Genomic DNA, 18,388 nt, shown 5'->3' with positions numbered 1-18,388 from the left:
GAAAACGAAAAAGAGGCGCGAAGACAAAGTGGTGTAAATTTAATGAGTGCGGGGGGGGGGGGGGGGGGGGGGGGGGGGGGCAAAATGTCCCTGCCCCCCTCTAAAACTGATAAATCGAGAATTTCTAGAGAAATACAAGCATTTTTTGGCAAAAAAATTTTTTGCCCACCTCTAGAAAAAATCCTAGCGACGCCCATGTCACCCAGACCAGAGCTATGGGCCCATGTAACAGACTGCCTATAACATGCAATGGGCCTCTCTGCGGCCCACAAAAAAATGTGTGGAAAATCTGATTGGCTTTTCCGCATAACCTTGCAGAAAAGCCTTTGTTGCTGTATTTTTTTTATTCTTCATGTTTTCTATCCCAAATCCTATAGACTTTCTACACTTTTTTTCTCGCCGGCTTAATAGACATTGACACAGTGCAAATATTGTTATCGTCGCCGCTATGTATTTATTCCCATATTTAATTTTCTCCCCTTTGAGTAACTATTTCCCCTATTTAGAACCCTTAACTACATAATTTGCAAGTCTAATCTAGTCAGTCCCCGACCAACCCTACTTAGGAATCTATGGTACGCCATGACGTAATGTTTTCGCTTGCGCCACCCCGGCGTGTGGGAAATTCAAATCAGTTGCGTTCACGCTCCCGACCAACTCACTTCACTTGTCGGTAGCCAACAATTTGTAAGTATTTTTTACTTGAATTAATTTTTTTACTTTAATTAATATCATGTTTATTTCTGAAGATTTAATTCCCTGTAAGCATTTATCCGTATACTATATTACTAGCGCCTGGCTCGATAATGGATACGTGTGTTTTAGTTCATGCCAAAATACCTAAGATTCCTTAGAGCCAACGCCCTTATTTTATAGGCCTTCACCCCGGTACATGGAAATAGAAAGTATAGATTTTGGGGGATACCAATTTATTATATAATTTATATCTGTGAATTATATTTCATTGTGGTATGTTTATTTATTTGCTATTCACATTATTTTGTAAGGGAATCCCAGAATGCCGCCGTAAATCCCTGAACACCCAACAACTGTTTCACCCGTATACCTCACTGTGTGCCGATGATTCCTTACCCGGGGAACAATTGTAAGTTTAATATCAGTGGGTTTCTTTATTTAAATAATTCATTGGATTAATTGTATTTTATTAAAATTAATTGTTGACTCCTCCGCAACCGAGTATATTGTCGATAAGGTGCTGCCCGTTCACAATTGGTCTAATATTCTCTCTTAATCTATTTATGTAATTGTTTAATCGTGTATTTTGATGTTTATGTGATTGTAATATTTGATATGAATGTTTGTATTTTCCTTTAGCTTTCACCTGCATCAGCGGTATGCAAATAAAATGGGGTCAAGAATTCAAAACAGACTTCCAGTCTCGTTCTTCAGCGGTACATACAGTGACAAATGCGACGTCCGAATGACATTTTTGCTCATATTTTTGGCAAAATACATTCAAATGATTTAAAAACTTTCGGCAGTAGTGAAACAAAAAATATTATGTAGAGCAACTGCTAGCAAGGTATTCATACTTTTCATAATATGGTCATATGTCACACATTGTTCCCAACACGGTGGAATAACCCATACAGGTTATCCTCATCAACTTTTTATCAATTGTAATACACCGATCCCTCTGCCTACAGTACATGCACAAGAGCAGCCCGGTACAATGTGCAAGTACAGGACAGCTAAGGGCCCAATTACATAGAGCTGCTTAAGCATGCTTAAGCACAAAAAAACTTGTTTTAAATATAATCATGTTCCCGGCCAAAACTCAATGGGATGTACATTGCTTGTGACCGGTATTTAGCTGTTGTTTACTTAGCATAACAATCGCATAGAGTTTCAGTGGGTAACATATTAAGTAACATTTTTTTGTGCTTAAGCAAATTTTGTGCTTAAGCCATGTAAGCGGCATTATGAAATTGGGCCTAGCTTGAGGTCAGAGGTGTCTCATAAAAATCTATTCATAAAAACCTGGGAATTGTGTTCATGAGGAAATAGTTCAACATTTACAGCGACAGCCGTTGCTGTGCACTTGACTGTGGTAGCGAGGCACTATTCAGTAATATTGGACAATGCGTGAACAAAACATACAGTCGTGCTGTTGTAGTATACATGGGCCTACCTGTACAAGAAGGGTGTGGCTGAGTCTGCTGACAGACTGTATGCAGGAAAAAACTTCAAACTGCACCCATAAAACGGCTACATTGTAGGTATGTGGAGGATGAGAAATAATGTTCACGAGGAAACAGTTCAATTGTGACGTCGCAATGAAAGCTGTTACAACTCAGTAAAGTGAACTTGACTGTGGTAGTGAGGCACTATACAACGTGAACAACACGTACAGTACAGCAGTGAGCACTGTTGTAGTACATGTAGCAGTGTATGTAGGGTGTGGCTGATTCTGCTGACAGACTGTATGCATAAAGGGGGACAAGTTTTGAACTCGACCCATAAAACAGCTACATTGTAGGTAAGTGGAGGATGATAATGAAGCTAGCACAGGAGAAATACAGCACCATGGGACCCGAATGGAATAAGCCAATGTAATTAGCTTTTGGGGCCCTGTATCCCATGCAGACAAAATGGATTGTCCTTTGATTCTTTCTGACAGTCCTATCTCTATCTTCAGGCAAACTTAAATTCTTGATCCACAACACTATTCAGTATTGGACAATCCGTGTACACAACATACAGTCGTGCTGTTGTAGTAATAGTAGGGTGTGGCTGATTTTGCTGACAGATTGCATGCAACAAACTAGTTCAAACTGCCCATAAACAGGTCTGTTGAACTTGTAGGTAGGTGGACAATGTTATGGGAATATACAACATTTGCCTTTGCTGTAATTTTCAGAAATGGATAGATTTTGGGGGTTAGTATTTTACAGCAAATATTGTTACACTGACTTGTTTGACGTTTTGGGTTTGTAGATGCTAGAAAAACCAAGAAAAACAATTGTGTTCTTGTAGTCTGGTTCCTTGACGCAACTTAAATTGAAAAGGAGCAATTTATAGACGTCCGGAAATTGTAAGGTCAGGGAACCAGTCTAGAAGGCTTGTACCCGTTCATAGGTGTGTGATCGATTGCAAACAATATTCAGATTAACTAAATATGGTAAATGGGGGGGGGGGGGGGGGGCAGTATTTGAAAAAACAGCCAGCATTTTCAAACGCTGGTTGGCCCACCAGTGTTTAAAATTTATACAAAAATACCACTTTCGTGAAAATGTCAGCACACCAGGTGCGATGATTTTACAGGATTTATTTAGACTGTCATTCGCTAACAGTCCAGTAAGATATTTCAAAATAATTTGGTACTTTTGTTTGTTGATGATTGCAAATGTTGTATAATGTTGTTAATGCAGCAGCACAGGGGAATATAATGAATAACACCATGACAGACTGCATTGTGCTCTCATGTATCCAAGAAGAAGAAATATTGACTGTCATGATGTTCTTTGATTATTTAACTTCATATTGTTATGTGCATGTATGTTTCTGATTTAATCTGCATAAAATTGAAGTGATTTAAACACATATTTACATCTACATGTATACAATTAAACTGTAAGTGAACTACAGTGGAACGCCGCTATACCGAACACCGCTATACCGAACATTCGGCTATACCGAACATCATCCTTGGCTCCCGGTTTTAATGTACAATATCTACCGAGCATTAATTGTTGTTGAAAAAAGTCAATAGCTTAACAAAAAATCTACCGGTTGTACATGTATTAAACACTATTTGGGCCCCTTTTAATTCCCGAACATCAAATGACCCATAGTTACATCGTGTGTGAATGTCGACAAGCGACAGATGGCTATTATTTCCCCAAGGAATAAAATTAAGGGAAAACCACCCGGCCCAAGGAATAAAAGGGACAACCACACATTGCTTAAACGTTTCGTGACGACTCCTCTTGCGGCGGCGGAATGTGAGAAATGCCAGTTCACTATTGGTCAAAAGAGGGTACCAGCAGTTCAAAATCACTATACCGAGCGATCATTATTACGAACACTTTCTGTGGATCCAACAATGTGCGTTATCGTGGCGTTCCACTGTATACTGAACATGAGTCAGTCTATATTTATACAGTATCTTATAGTATGCATAAGTTGAAAGTTCGTTTTTCTTTCCACTCTTATATGGTACATGTAGAGTACAACTGAGCAAGATGGCAGAGGGAGGGGTGACCGATCTAGTCTTGGATGAGTCTCAGAAGGAACTTCAAGAATGTCCTATCTGTTACACTGAGTACAAGGATCCTAGGATGCTAGACTGCTCACACAGCTTCTGCCTGAAATGTCTCCAAGAACTCAGAGTGACACAAAATAAGGACGACAAGAAAATTGTCTGTCCGTTGTGTCGAAAGGAAACTGCCCTGACTGAAGCTGGTGTGGACATGCTTCCTGGAGGATCAAAGGAAGTCAATCAACAGGAGCAGACTGAAGGTCAGGGGTTAAAAGTCATGTGTCAGGCATGTGATGAGGAGAACGAAGCTATTTCTCGATGCATGGATTGCAAGCATTATCTCTGTCAAGAATGCCAGAAGGCACACAATCGAATGGCAGTACTGACAAAGGGTCACAAGGTTGTAGCTTTGACAGAGCTACATGTTGAGTCTCAGGAAATAACAGAGGACACTGAACTCAAGAAAGTTCCCAAGTGTCGCAAGCATACAGATCAAGATCTCTGTCTGTATTGTGACACATGTGATGTCCTCATATGCAATGAATGCACAAACATTGATCACAAAGAATCCATGCATTCTTATGAAGGTATCGACGAGGCATTCAATAAATGTAAACAAGAAGTAACAGAATCCGTGTCTAAAACACAAGAATGCATTCAAAAATTTGTTTCTGCCAACCCCTCTTCAGGTCATTCACGTTACAGACTTGACAAGATGCTGGCAAAAACTTACTCTCAAATTTCACAGAAAGCAGAAAAGGAAATTGCCAAAATCAGAGAGAAAGAAAAACAACTCAAAATGGAGGCCAGGGCCATTGCCACTAAACGTGATACAGAGTTTGCATATGCAGAAACGTCTGAGCAGATTGTGGGTAAAGTGAATGAAGTGATGACTACAGCAACGTGCTATGAGATCCTAAAGTCCAAGAAGAAAATGCTGTGGGAATTGAATGAGCAGGTGAGAGTGTATAAGAGTTTGGATATCAAGCATGGGAAGTCATTCCTTGGCTTTAAGGAGAGTAAAGAGGACGGTCAGCTTGGGACTCTGCTCTTGGAGGAGAAATGGGAGAGAGATGAAACCTCAACAGCTATAGATCTTGTAGACCATCTTGCAGCATACTCCACAAGTGAAATAGTTGTGACGTACTTCTTTTATAATAAACTGCGTACATTGGATCCAAAGGGGAAGGTGATGTCTACAAAGACCTACAAACCTGTCCCAGATAAACCAAACAAACCCCATGACCCTAATGACATACAGAGAGCAACAGCTCTAGCCATCAACAAGGATGATCAACTTCTGATCCTAGACAATCCTGCAGTCAAGATCTTCAACAAGGAATACCAGCTCCTTCATCAGTTTCTACCAGGTAAAGAGGCCGGCGTGGACGGCACATCGACGTGCCTGGCAGTGGACAGCAGCAATCTGATAGCAGTGGGTTACAAGGACAAGGAACAGATATCTCTACACAACCCAGATGGTTCCCTCGTCAGAACACTGCCTGCTCCAAAGATTGATGCGCATTTGATCTTCAGCAACAAGCAGCTTATTTACACCAACAGCAAGGAGGGTTTGCTGATGGCTGTTGACTTACATGGCAACAAACTGTTTACTCAAAGTGGTAGTTTTCCTGGCGGGCTGTGTTGTGATGATGCAGGTGATATTTACTGTCTTGCCTCACACAAAGAAGGATATAATAGAAGAAAACTTCTCCATTTCAGTGCAGATGGCGAGTACATTGGCTCATGGCAATCTCAGGATCATAGTGTTATCACATACACACCTGCACATAAATTAGCATGTGCAGGGTTGACCACGTACATGGGTATGTATCACTTGGTTTAGAGACATCAACCAACAGGAATAGCAAATTCAAACGATCAAAATAAGCAAGGAATCCAAAAAAAAATCAAGACAACATGGCAACAAACTGTTTCAACGAAAATGCACTTCTGCTTGTGGGCTGTGTTGTGATGATGCAGGTGACAATTACATTATTTCCCCAGCTAAGATTTCCCATTGCACAACGGGTGGCAATTATGTTGAAATAATAATACATAAGAGTGAGTTGATCGATACCATATACACACCTGCATTTAAATTAGTTACAAAAGGGTTGTGGATGTACATGTACAAATTAGTTTAAAGACATCAACCTATATTAAATTGAAAATTGAAGCGATCAAACTAAAAGGCAGGGAATGAAGAAACAAGTCAGAGGTGTTTACAAAAACAAATGCCCCGCAACGGTGACAGTTCCCATGACATAACACCACTCTTTTAACATCAACTTACATGTACCTTGGTCACATGGAACATTCATTGACAGCATTAGTGTCTTCTGTAGGTTTTATATGAATTAATCCCTAATCCCTATAATCTCAGAATAAATACATGATTTCTATTGTTTTAGCCACTGTGAACTTGACCCTTGACCTTTTGGCCCCAAATTCAATAGGCTTCTTAGGATTACCAAGAACAATCCACAAACCAAATTTGAAGTTCATATGTTAAGTATTTCTCAAGTTATCGCGCTGACAAGATTTCTATTGTTTTAGCCACTGTGAACTTGACCCTTGACCTTTTGGCCCCAAATGCAAAAGGCTTCTTAGGATTGCCAAGAACAATCCACAAACCAAATTTGAAGTTCACATGTAAAGTATTTCTCAAGTTATCGCGCTGACAAGATTTCTATTGTTTTAGCCACTGTGAACTTGACCTTAGGCCTTTTGGCCCCAAATGCAAAAGGCTTCTTAGGATTGCCAAAAACAATCCACAAACCAAATTTGAAGATCATATGTAAAGTATTTCTCAAGTTATCACGCTGACAAGATTTCTATTGTTTTAGCCACTGTGAACTTGACCTTTGGCCTTTTGGCCCCAAATGCAAAAGGCTTCTTAGGATTACCAAGAACAATCCACAAACCAAATTTGAAGTTCATATGTTAATTATTTCTCAAGTTATCGCGCTGACAAGATTTCTATTGTTTTAGCCACTGTGAACTTGACCTTTAGCCTTTTGGCCCCAAATGCAAAAGGCTTCTTAGGATTACCAAGAACAATCCACAAACCAAATTTGAAGATCATATGTAAAGTATTTCTCAAGTTATCACGCTGACAAGATTTCTATTGTTTTAGCCACTGTGAACTTGACCTTTGGCCTTTTGGCCCCAAATGCAAAAGGCTTCTTAGGATTACCAAGAACAATCCACAAACCAAATTTGAAGTTCACATGTAAAGTATTTCTCAAGTTATCGCGCTGACAAGATTTCTATTGTTTTAGCCACTGTGAACTTGACCTTTGGCCTTTTGGCCCCAAATGCAAAAGGCTTCTTCGGATTACCAAGAACAATCCACAAACCAAATTTGAAGTTCATATGTTAGGTATTTCTCAAGTTATCGCGCTGACAAGATTTGTCCGTACACACACACACACCCACCCATACTTGTTTCACATGACTAGTGTGGACTTTCCATTGCTTTCGTGTAGTTAAGAAAAACCAGTGAAAAAACTCATTTTTCTCAAACTGTGAAAACTCTTTCAACCCAATTTTTTTTCTATGATTCCCTTTAGTGTTTCTCTTCATTCTGCTACAGATAAACCTAACCCAAAAATGCCTCTAAACCTGTTTTCCAGAAATGGGGAAACACTGTGTGGACGTGGGCAAGTCCACACAACGTCGGTGCTACCTACATTATGTGGACGTCTTTTGTTCGGAAGTCCACACTGCGTATGTAAGACAAGCTCACCCACACACACCCCCACCCACGGAAGGACAAGGCGGAAACAGTATGCCCCTTCGGCTTCGCCGCGGGGCATAAAAATAGAGGTCTACAGAACATAGGACTTCCCGCATTTCACGTTTTTTACAAGATTATGCTTTGTTTGTCCGTGTGCAATCATGTTCAATAATGTTTAATTTCATGTACGAACACAACTCTGTGATTAACATGCTGCTTATATTGACATACCCAAGTTTGATTTCTAAATTTTTGAAATCCATAAAATGATCAAGCCTTGAAAGCACAATTGAGTGAATAAGTTCCACCGCTCAGTGGTTTGTTATTACTTTATCCACACCCTTCCCCTCCAAAAAAAACCAGCAACGTTTCCAAATAAAAGAGTCCTTATTAAATGATCATGAAGCTCCATGAAAACGAGCAACTTAATTTATGGAAAAGCAACATATTTAATACCAGGCTGCTATAAGCCCATACCATTTAACTTGAAACCAAGTCGCCGTTGTGTTTTGTCTGACGAGGCCCCCAATATTTACTAGCACGGCACTCGCTAGCGCCATGTATTGTGCTTAAACATCCAGAGCACATCCGGAATGCATTTTTTTTTAATAATTAGAACTTTGACATTTGGCCTATGGGGTCCGAAAGCGACTGGCAATCCTAAGAACTACCCACGTAGCTGTGATCACAAATGCACTTAGTCTCAACTTGATATGCCAAGTTTTTCCTGAGTTACATGTGTATGTTGAAAAAAAATATTCCTGTCTTTAATAATCATAAAAATCCTAATCTTTGGCCTAAGGGGTCCAAAAAGTGACAGGTTTATGAGAAGATCCCCAGCTTAAATAAAATACCAAGTTTTAAGTTGATATGACAAGTCTTGTTTGTGCTATGCTGGGGAAAACTATTGCTATTGTTTTAACCATAATGACCTTTGCCTTTGATTCATGAGTTCTTAACTCGTTAAGCTTCATTAAGCTGTGTTCAGGCCGTGACTTTGCTTAAGTTACGCTGTGTATATAATGCTGATGCGCGCAGCCATACAAGTGAATGTACTGTGCGATGCTGACACTAGCTTGCATGAAAAAAGCGTAATCAGGTACAAGGCTGAACGGGTTATATGCTGGTGTGGTGTACATTCTTAGATTGGCGTGTATTGTTTACATTTACGTACATTACTTACATTGGCATGTATTATTTACATTGGCATGTATTGTTTATTTTGGCGTAGATGTATTGTTTACATTGCTGTACATTACTTACATTGGTGCGCGTTGTTTACATTGGCGTAGATGCATTGTTTACATTGCTGTACATTACTTACATTGGCGCGCATTGTCTACATGGCGTTTATGTATTGTTTACATTGCTGTACATTACTTACATTGGCGCGCATTGTCTACATTGGCGTAGATGTATTGTTTACATTGCTGTACATTACTTACATTGGTGCGCATAGTCTACATTGGCGTAAATGTATTGTTTACATTGCTGTATATTTGGCGCGCATTGTCTACATTGGTGTACATTGCTGTACATTACTTACATTGGCCTGTGTTGTTTACATTGGCGTGCATTGTTTACATTGGTGTGTATTACTTACATTGGCGTGTATTATTTACATTGGCATGTATTGTTTATTTTGGCGTAGATGTATTGTTTACATTGCTGTACATTACTTACATTGGCGCGTGTTGTTTACATTGGCGTGCACTTGCTTACATTGGTGTGTATTACTTACATTGGTGTGTTTTGTTTACATTATTGTACATTGTTGATGCTGTGCGCATTGCTGCTTATATGAGAAGTGGTCGGGTTGTCTCCCAACTATAATTAAGTGACCCTGGTAATAGATCAGCCCAATTAGATCCCAGTTATAACTGTATAGTTCTTGATTATTGTATAATAAATTACAGTTGTAATTGTTGTGCTGACAATCCTGTTGTCAAGGTGTATTTCTTGCAGGTTTATTGTACAATTAACAGACAGTAATCACAATCATCATAATCGGCGGTAAATTTCCTCCAAAACAGACCTGCTCCCTAAGCCTTGACGTCGCTCTGAGTGGTCTCTCGTCTTGGGAAAGTTTGGGCTTGGGAAGATCAGCTGCACTCCAATATGAGTCAGACTTGGTCCCTATCAACTTCGCTTTGGCCGGGGGAGATCCCGGGCATGCCGTCACAATATTATGGGGACCAAAGACGCTATGGGGACAGCAGAAAGTCCCCATAACTCAGTCCTAATTTCCCTAACAATTACAAACTTCGTGTTTTCCTTTGTCCCTGTAATATAACACTCTCCCAAAGCCTAAGCACATAAATGATGAACGTTGAAGTCAACAAAGAATCTGTTGTCCTCCCTTTGTCTGTCAGTCCTCGGATGTATATAGTGTACGCCCACACGTTTGTTCTTGGTCCGTAACAGTGGGGACTACACAATTGTTGTCCCATGGTATTATGGGGCCAAAGACACTATGGGGACAGCAGAAAGTCCCCATAACTAGGTTTTTATTTCCTTAACAATAAAAACCTTCCCCTTAACGCTGGCACACAGACGGACAAGGCGGAAACAGTATGCCCCTTCGGCTTCACCGATGGGGCATAACCACATTCAATGATTGTTTTCTTCCAAACAATACCATTTCAAGTGGAATAATTTCACAGGGTATTAGGTACCTTTGAAGAAGGTTTTGGTCATTAAATCAGTTGGTCCGTTTCCGGGTATTCACCAACGTTACCACTACGGTACATCATGAGCTTTAAAATGACAACAAACTCGGAGCATTCCTACCTTACAATAGGAAGTTAAGGTTATATAAACTAATTGTTTTTTCTGCAATTTTCAGAAATTGATAGATTTGGGGGTTAGTATATTTCATAGCAAATATTGTCACACTAACCTATTAAAAGTTTTATGTTCATAGATGCTGGGAAAAACCAAGAAAAAACATGCTGCTCTTGTAGCCTGGTTCCCTGACCCTACTTCAGATGAAATGGAGCAATTTATAATTGGCGGGGCATTGTCAGGTCAGGGAACCAGACTAACCGGCTTACACCCATTCACGGATGTGCAACTGATTGCAAACAAAATGTATTTCAGAAAAGTCAGGTTTTTTCCAACGACTTGGTCGTAAGTTTCCCAACAAACAAAAAAACTTCCCCACAACGTACGCGTGGTCAACGATAACGTGACATACTTAGGAAATCATCCAATAGTATACCAACGGTTCTTGATAAAACTTTTGGGGTGTGTTTGAGCATGTTACTCGTGTTAACACGGGTATACTCCTGAGCGCACAAACGGCAGGAGTACGACCCGCGGGTTAGCAAGGGTATGCTCTCCGTCATACCGGGAGTATACTCCTGCACCGAGAGTGATACGCACGCAGCATTTTCCTGCACTCAGGAGTAGCAAGAGTAACACGCCCAAACGCACCCTTGAAGGGTTTTTGTAAGATGAATGGTCACCTCGGCGACCTATGAACTCACCTCCCGGATGTACTTGATGCCTTCCGTGGCAAAGAGGATCTGTTGCATGTCGCTGGGCATGGCTAGCGGCTTACTGGTGGGGATGATCAATGTCCGCTGCCTCGGTGGATAATCCCCTTGATCTGGGGATTAACAGTAATCCACAATAAGTCCAATTCAATCATTGCTATTCTGATATGAAAATTAACTCTAACCATCCTCAATCCTCCAAAATCCTCATGGCAGTTTAGGAGGATTTTGGAAGATTGAGGCTGAATGGCAAAAAGTGTCCGTTCATTTTGGATCCTGCATTGTTTATTTTGCAGCCATGCATTACTGAGCCCTGCATTGTGCTCAATATCATCCGCACTGCTTCTGAATGTCATCAGCACTGCCTCAACCCATTAACAGTGAATTTTAAAGGATTGAGTCAATGGTCACTCCTCCATTGATTTTGGAGGATTGAGGATGGTTCCTAGCCAAAATTGTAATGCTTATATAGCGCTTTCCATTATAACAACGATCTCAAAATGCTTTACAAATATTCTCCGTTCATCAGGCCACGAGACCACATAGCAGCCGATATCAGCGTACATTTGGTCCTCTCACAGGTACCCATTCATACTCCTTGGTGGAGAGAGGCAATTGTAGTTACGTGTCTTGCCCAAGGGCACAAACACCATGCTCCTGGCAGTAGAGTAGTACAGTACTTATGCACAGTCCATACACCAGACAGCCAGACTTACCGATTGTTCTGAACTTGGAGACCTCACAGTACAGGATCATGACAGCCAGCATCGTGTGGAGATAAGTGAACTCTTTGGTTTGCAGGGACGTCCATCGCCTCGTCTGAACATCCTACGCAGGCAAAAAAATCAATAAAAGTCTTAAGAAAAGAACTGCCTAATACAGGGTGAAACAAAATGAAACCCAAATGTCGGGACTGTAGTTTAAGTGAAGTTCTGCATGTAGCACTTTCAAAATCTAAAATGTGAAAGCCCAATTCATAAGCTTTCTTTTAGTACAAGAATCATTCAAATCACTCGTGTACTTTTCAAGTTACGGAATTTTAAACACTACCACCGTTTTAACTGTTTTTCACTGCCTTACATACCTCCTCGTTCTGTGCAGTGTGTGGGCCCAAGAGGAACGTTACGATCCGCCGCACGGCAGACTTAGTGAACAGATGTTTGCAGCATACAATGTCCTATGAGTGGAAAAGACAACATATTTTTAAATGATACCTTTTTTAAACCTCTAGTAGCAATTTAAACACCATTAAGGCCTTTTAACACAAATCTCGGGGTTTGGTTGACACAGGGTTGACGGACGGTCAAAAATATGCAGCATTTCACTTCTGAAAATGTTCAACCCTGTGTCAACCCTGTGATTGATATTGCCCCAGGTTGAACTCCACCCAGCTCCAGACCAACTCCAAAACTAGAACATACACAGTATAACAACTGTTTCTGAACTACAGATTTTGCTTTGTTGTACATGTATTCTTGAATTTTGTGTAACGCTCCTATGCAAACATACATTCTGTGCAAAGTTGTCCTTTCAGTCAAAATCAATCAAGTGACTGTTTTCCACAGTTAAGCGTTCCCAGTCTACATAACACAGGATTGACTGGTTGTGACTGTTTATGTAACTTGATAAAGCTATGCTTTGACTGCGAGTGATTAATATGCCAGCTGTGCCAATCACCTGTCTGTTTTTGTCTGTTGACTTCATTTGACTAGTCGCAGTGCTTGCTTGATTTATGATCTGACTGTTGGTGACTAGCCTGTGTAAAAGGCATGGCAGGGGAAGAAGATTGATTTTTTTTGACTGTCTGTGACTGTTCAGACAGAAGGAGGGTTCAGTATTTAACAGCCGTTGAAACAAATTTCTGGGCAGAGGGCAGGATTCTAGACGGTAAGGAAGTGGCGCTTAATGCATTTTGGAAGCAACCTCTTCATTTATTGAACTCACCGCATCCAGGTAGGAGCTGAGAAGCCAGAAGTACTGCTGGCACGTCTTGCAGTGGTCTGGCACCTCCTTGTCCAGCAGCGAGAGCAGGTACTCGATCAGGCTATTGAGAGGTTGGGAACTAGACACCAAGGCCGGACTGAAGTGGACGAAGCTCTGCAGGATGTACTGCATGATGCGGCCAAAGGCGATGCGGACCTCACGTGTGGGACACTCGAGTAAAAATTGCCTGGAAGAAAGAAAATAAGGCAATCGTAAATTGACATTACGTCCTGTAATGTGCCCAATTGGGCTTTAAACCACACCAAGAGAGCATTTGTGATGCGATCAAGCTGAATGAGTCGTTTGTCGACCCCGGTCAAAATTTTTGTTATTACAGATTTGAAAAGAGCGCAATCTCAGCATTACTGCTGTGAAAACCGCATGCAGATACCACCTTTAGTTAAAAAATTATGGAAGTCAGAACACCAAGAGATGAGATGAAGTGATGTGATGAAGTGGCCCTATTTTGGCCTGTATCTCCAAATGAAACTTCCCGACAAACGACTCATGTAGCTTGATTGCATCACATTTATAGCATAAACATCCACACAACCACACACGTTTGTTTATGGTGTAAATCAAGGATTTCCTTTTGTTCCTCTTCCCTTTTCCTTTGTTTGTACTTTTTTCGCAACAGCTCTCATCGATTTGGTTCCTGTGTCACATGAAAATCCGACTCCTATGAAAATCGGACCCCTTTTTCCCTATTATTGGTTAATCCCTCGCACGTGACTGGTCACTCTCCCGAAACGATCCTAAAAATAGCATAGTATCGTACTCACGCGTGCGCAATACTACCAATGAGTCCACATTTCATGGAGTCGGATATTCACGCTACACCTGTCCTAAATTCATCGATGATGTTGCACTTGTGCCCTCGATTTACACCATAAACAAACGCACCCTATAAAAATCTGGACGTTTTGGTGTTATTCTTGTAAGAACAAATTTCAGGGGCCTCAAAAATTTCACTGTTGGGTGCTAGTCGTAATTCCTGCCGTACATATTATCATTGCATTGGATTCAGCGGATGTGCGAGAAACAACATTTGTGTACTTGTTCTAAGATAACCCCCGAGGACAGACACACAAAGAGACAACAACAGATCCTTTCAGTCCTCGGGAGTTGGGTCTTTTGTTCAAAACGGTCCTCTGCGGTAGGTTTGTGTGCTTAGTCTATGGGAGTGTGTTTTATTACAGGGACAAAGGAAAACACAAAGCATTGTCCACGGGAGTATAGTAAAACAAGAGAGGGTGTTTATTACATGTATGTGCCAACATACACACAACTCATTCAACCGTGAAGAGTTACTCACTTGATGTACGTCTGGCCTTGCGGACTGGCCATGAAAGTCAGCGCCCACGTTGATCCTTCCTTGCTCTGGATGACCAGTTGCTCAATGCAGCCCCACCACTCGCCTATATCAGACCTGCGTTGGGTATTACAGCGGAAATTAGATCTGAGGAGTTACTATTTGTAAAATATATTATGATATGCCAATCAGTTCTGTCCAAGGGCTTACCAGAAAAAAAATTCACACGCTTACTCCAGGGGGACTCGACCCAACAACCTCCCACTTACACAACTGGTTACGAGTGCAGATGTCTATCCAATCATCCACCGAGCTTGCCTGGGTCGGCTGGCTGGTTTAAAACTGATATGGAGTACCGAAGTGAATACGTCACGCGAACAAATTGTGTGTCAAAGACATGAGCGCGTGATTCAGCCAGAAAACCAACACGCGCGCGTACTCCATTCGTCTGCACTACACTTTCTGGTTCTAAATGACGTTACACTTCATTACTCCATAGCAGCAGGTACCACAACCAATCACTATTTATATGTTGGCTTTTTTCTCTTTTTTTGGAAAGTTTTGTTTTAACTGACATATCAAACTGATAAGATTTTATTTGCTTCCTACTGCATGTGAAAAACGTTGCTTTGCTCACCAAATTTGAGTAGTTAGCAACAGGTCTATCAAAAATTGGCCTACTGCCATTGAAACCAATAATAGATTTTTGCAGCCATGTGGTACATAAAGTTACTTACTTTATCATGAGGAGACGTCATAATAAATGGGATCAAAGTATGATGGTGCAGTTATAAATGCATGGTTTCAAGCTGGTTAGGGGCCTGGCCGATACTAATGTTCGGCTCAGGCTATCCATCTTTTGCACGAGGAAGCCATTCTTGATCGTGTTCCCTGAATGTATTTTATGAATTGTCAACTGTTGAATGGGATGGTGCCAGACTATTTATGCCTTCCAAGCCTCACTTTCAATTTTTCTGAATGCTCATTGGTTAACTGCCATGTACTTACACAACAACAAATCACCAAAGAAAAGAAAATTTATGACAGCAAAATATCCAAAATTATAGGAACTTTTTGTGCTGAAATAGCTGTAACATTGTGGTTTCTGCCCGGAATGACATCACAGGTTTGCACATGAATACGGTAATTTGAATTAGCATAAAAACAAAAAGACATCAAAATACCCTTGGATATGGCAATATGAAATTTAAAATAAGGTTAAATGGAACACAAAGATGCATTTTGAAGGATAGCATTAAATAAATGCTATCTACAATGCATGGGCCCTTTTAGCCCCATAAATGTGGCCTATTTACTGGACTGCCTCCGTAAACATAGGCCACACGTCCACATGTACAAAAATCGTGTCGACTTTGCCAAATTTTGCTTTTCACATGAAGGCTTAGTTTGTAGGTTTTTTTTTTCTTTAGAAGCATACTCACCCTCTTTATAGGCTAATCAGAAAGTGCTGCCTTTTTCAGATGTATATTTTTTGTGAAATTTCAAGATTCATTTTTACACGTTTGCGTATCAAAATTTCAACATGAAATTTCACAAAAATTTGACATCTGAAAAAGGCAGCACTTTCTGAATAGCCTATAAAGTGGGTGAGTATGCTTCTAAAGCAAAAAAATCCTACAAACTAAGCCTAAATGTGAAAATCAAAATTTGGCAAAGTCGACACGATTTTTGTACATGTGGACGTGTGGCCTATGTTTACAGAGGCAGTCCAGGAAATAGGCCACATTTATGGGGCTAGGGCCCTTTAAGAGTCAAATGGAATGCTGCCCTCAGAACTCACCTGGGTTTCTTTTTGGTTCGGAAGTAATTGTTGAATAGAAACTGGAAGGCTAGTTGCAGGCTGGTGACGGCACAGGAATCGTAGTAACTGCTCAGTGTGAAGGACTGCAGATTGACAAGAAGAGCAATATTTTTGAAGAGGAGTTTTTTTTTTTTAAAGTATTCTCGATCAGGGTAATGATTTAGGGGTACACTTTATAAGCAAATACCAAAAGTTGCAAATTTAAAGATTACGCGAGGAGAAATTGCTCAGCGCAAACTGCACGCCCGTAATTGGCGCCTATCAACTGCACAGTGCCCGAACAAAGCGCGGGTAATTCAATTCCTCGTGCTATCATGCATATACAAGCACTGCGCAATCAATATTCCCTGCCGTTCGTTTTGGGCACTGTAACATTGTCACGCAGCAACTTCCATTCACCTTCTCACATATAATTTGCAAATTTACCAACTGCATCATTTTTCATGAACCATTGTCAATGTTGGACAGTTTACAGTCTTTGGTAGCAAACTGGGCATCAAAATGTAGCTAAATTCCCCTCAGGTCTATATCAATGACGTTATCATAAGACGATCAGATTCAAAATTATGACCCTAAAATGAGTGTGGACTTTTTTCTTTTTTTGGGCGGTGTTTATTTGAAAATCTAGTAATAGCAGAAAATCCCATGCTGACGGTGGGCGTATTTCACATGAAACCAAAGAAGTTGGGCTTGTGTGTATGATGAAGTGTACTCCAACGGCTTGATTTTTGAGGATTTTTGAGTTTTGTACCCTGAAATTCCTTCGTGCAGTAATGTCAGCAAATTTGAAAGGTATAGTTGTGTTGAGCATTTGTATCTTAACTTACATTTTAATGATCTGCCCAACTATTATCATTGTGTGGTAAACAAGTTTTCACGCCAGAATTGGCACTTTTTTGTAAACAAAAAAAATCCCTGAAGCTGTTTTTGGACTCACCACATTGCAGGATGCAAGGCTCCGGACAAAGGTGAAGTAATCGGTGTCATAGATGGCGCGGTTCCACAGGAACTGGAGGTTGTTGTCGCGTATGACGCGCTGGATCCCTGGCGGCATGCGGTCCATGAACATCCCCCGGTGCTCCCACTTGCGCACCAGAGCAGTCAGCTCGCTGAGACGATCGCCGTCGTGGTATGGGGACAGCTCAGGGGGAATTGACTGGTTCCAAACTGGTGGGAAAACACAAGAAATAGCTTTACTCGTCGATATGTAAACGATTTTGACAACCAGGGGCTTAAGGACTCCGTGAGTGAAACTTGCGCAATCCCCCTGGCATGCTGGCAGATTTTATAGTCAGTTAGTACGGATACTTGTCAGTGCCCGTAACCAAAACGGAAGATTTCTATTGTTTTAGCAAAATTGACCTTGACCTTTGACCTGTCGGCCCCAAAAGCAACAGGCTTGATAAGGCTGCCAAGAGCAACCCACAAACCAAATTTGAAGACTACAGGAACATGATTGTTTTTCTTGTTTTTTTTCCAGCATCTACAAACATAAAACTTCAAACAAGTCGGTGTAGCAATATTTGCTATAAAATACTAACCCCCAAAATCCATCCTTTTCTGCAAATTACAGAAAAAGCATGTAGATACCAAAAAGCTGAAATCTCTTAGATTTTTCAACCCAACATTTTGGAGAAAACGTGTTAAAAGCTGTGGAAAAGAGTACTGTTTACGACAACTTACATGTGAATCTCGCCTTCGCTGTCTTGCTTGAGAAGTATGATAATGTTGGGTAAAAATAAACAACAAAATCCTTGTATGGAGAAAGCCCTGGTTCTTAAAAGACAAAATCGCCTCACGCCAACAACGT

The 18,388-nt window shown here is 40.8% G+C and overlaps 1 protein-coding gene across 1 annotated transcript in view; it reads right to left on the bottom strand.

Annotated features, from left to right (window-relative positions):
- Window positions 1-17,702, bottom strand: part of LOC119743464 (ubiquitin carboxyl-terminal hydrolase 24-like) — a 28,755-nt gene extending 11,053 nt beyond the window's left edge. Inside the window, exons 1-7 of the mRNA XM_038219875.1 lie at window positions 17,516-17,702; window positions 16,558-16,661; window positions 14,760-14,873; window positions 13,406-13,631; window positions 12,546-12,638; window positions 12,178-12,289; window positions 11,453-11,574 (exon numbers count right to left, since the gene is read on the bottom strand). Coding sequence (XP_038075803.1) covers window positions 11,453-11,574; window positions 12,178-12,289; window positions 12,546-12,638; window positions 13,406-13,631; window positions 14,760-14,873; window positions 16,558-16,661; window positions 17,516-17,647 — 903 coding nt within the window. The 5' untranslated portion in view covers window positions 17,648-17,702. The remainder of the gene's footprint in view (window positions 1-11,452; window positions 11,575-12,177; window positions 12,290-12,545; window positions 12,639-13,405; window positions 13,632-14,759; window positions 14,874-16,557; window positions 16,662-17,515) is intronic.
- Between the last annotated feature and the right edge of the window lie 686 nt (window positions 17,703-18,388).

This window comes from Patiria miniata, unplaced genomic scaffold (genome assembly GCF_015706575.1).
Source record: "Patiria miniata isolate m_02_andy unplaced genomic scaffold, ASM1570657v1 HiC_scaffold_6, whole genome shotgun sequence".
Classification (NCBI taxonomy): Eukaryota; Metazoa; Echinodermata; class Asteroidea; order Valvatida; family Asterinidae; genus Patiria; species Patiria miniata.
Note: the sequence above shows the minus strand (reverse complement) of the source record. Positions and strands in the feature narration are given on the sequence as shown.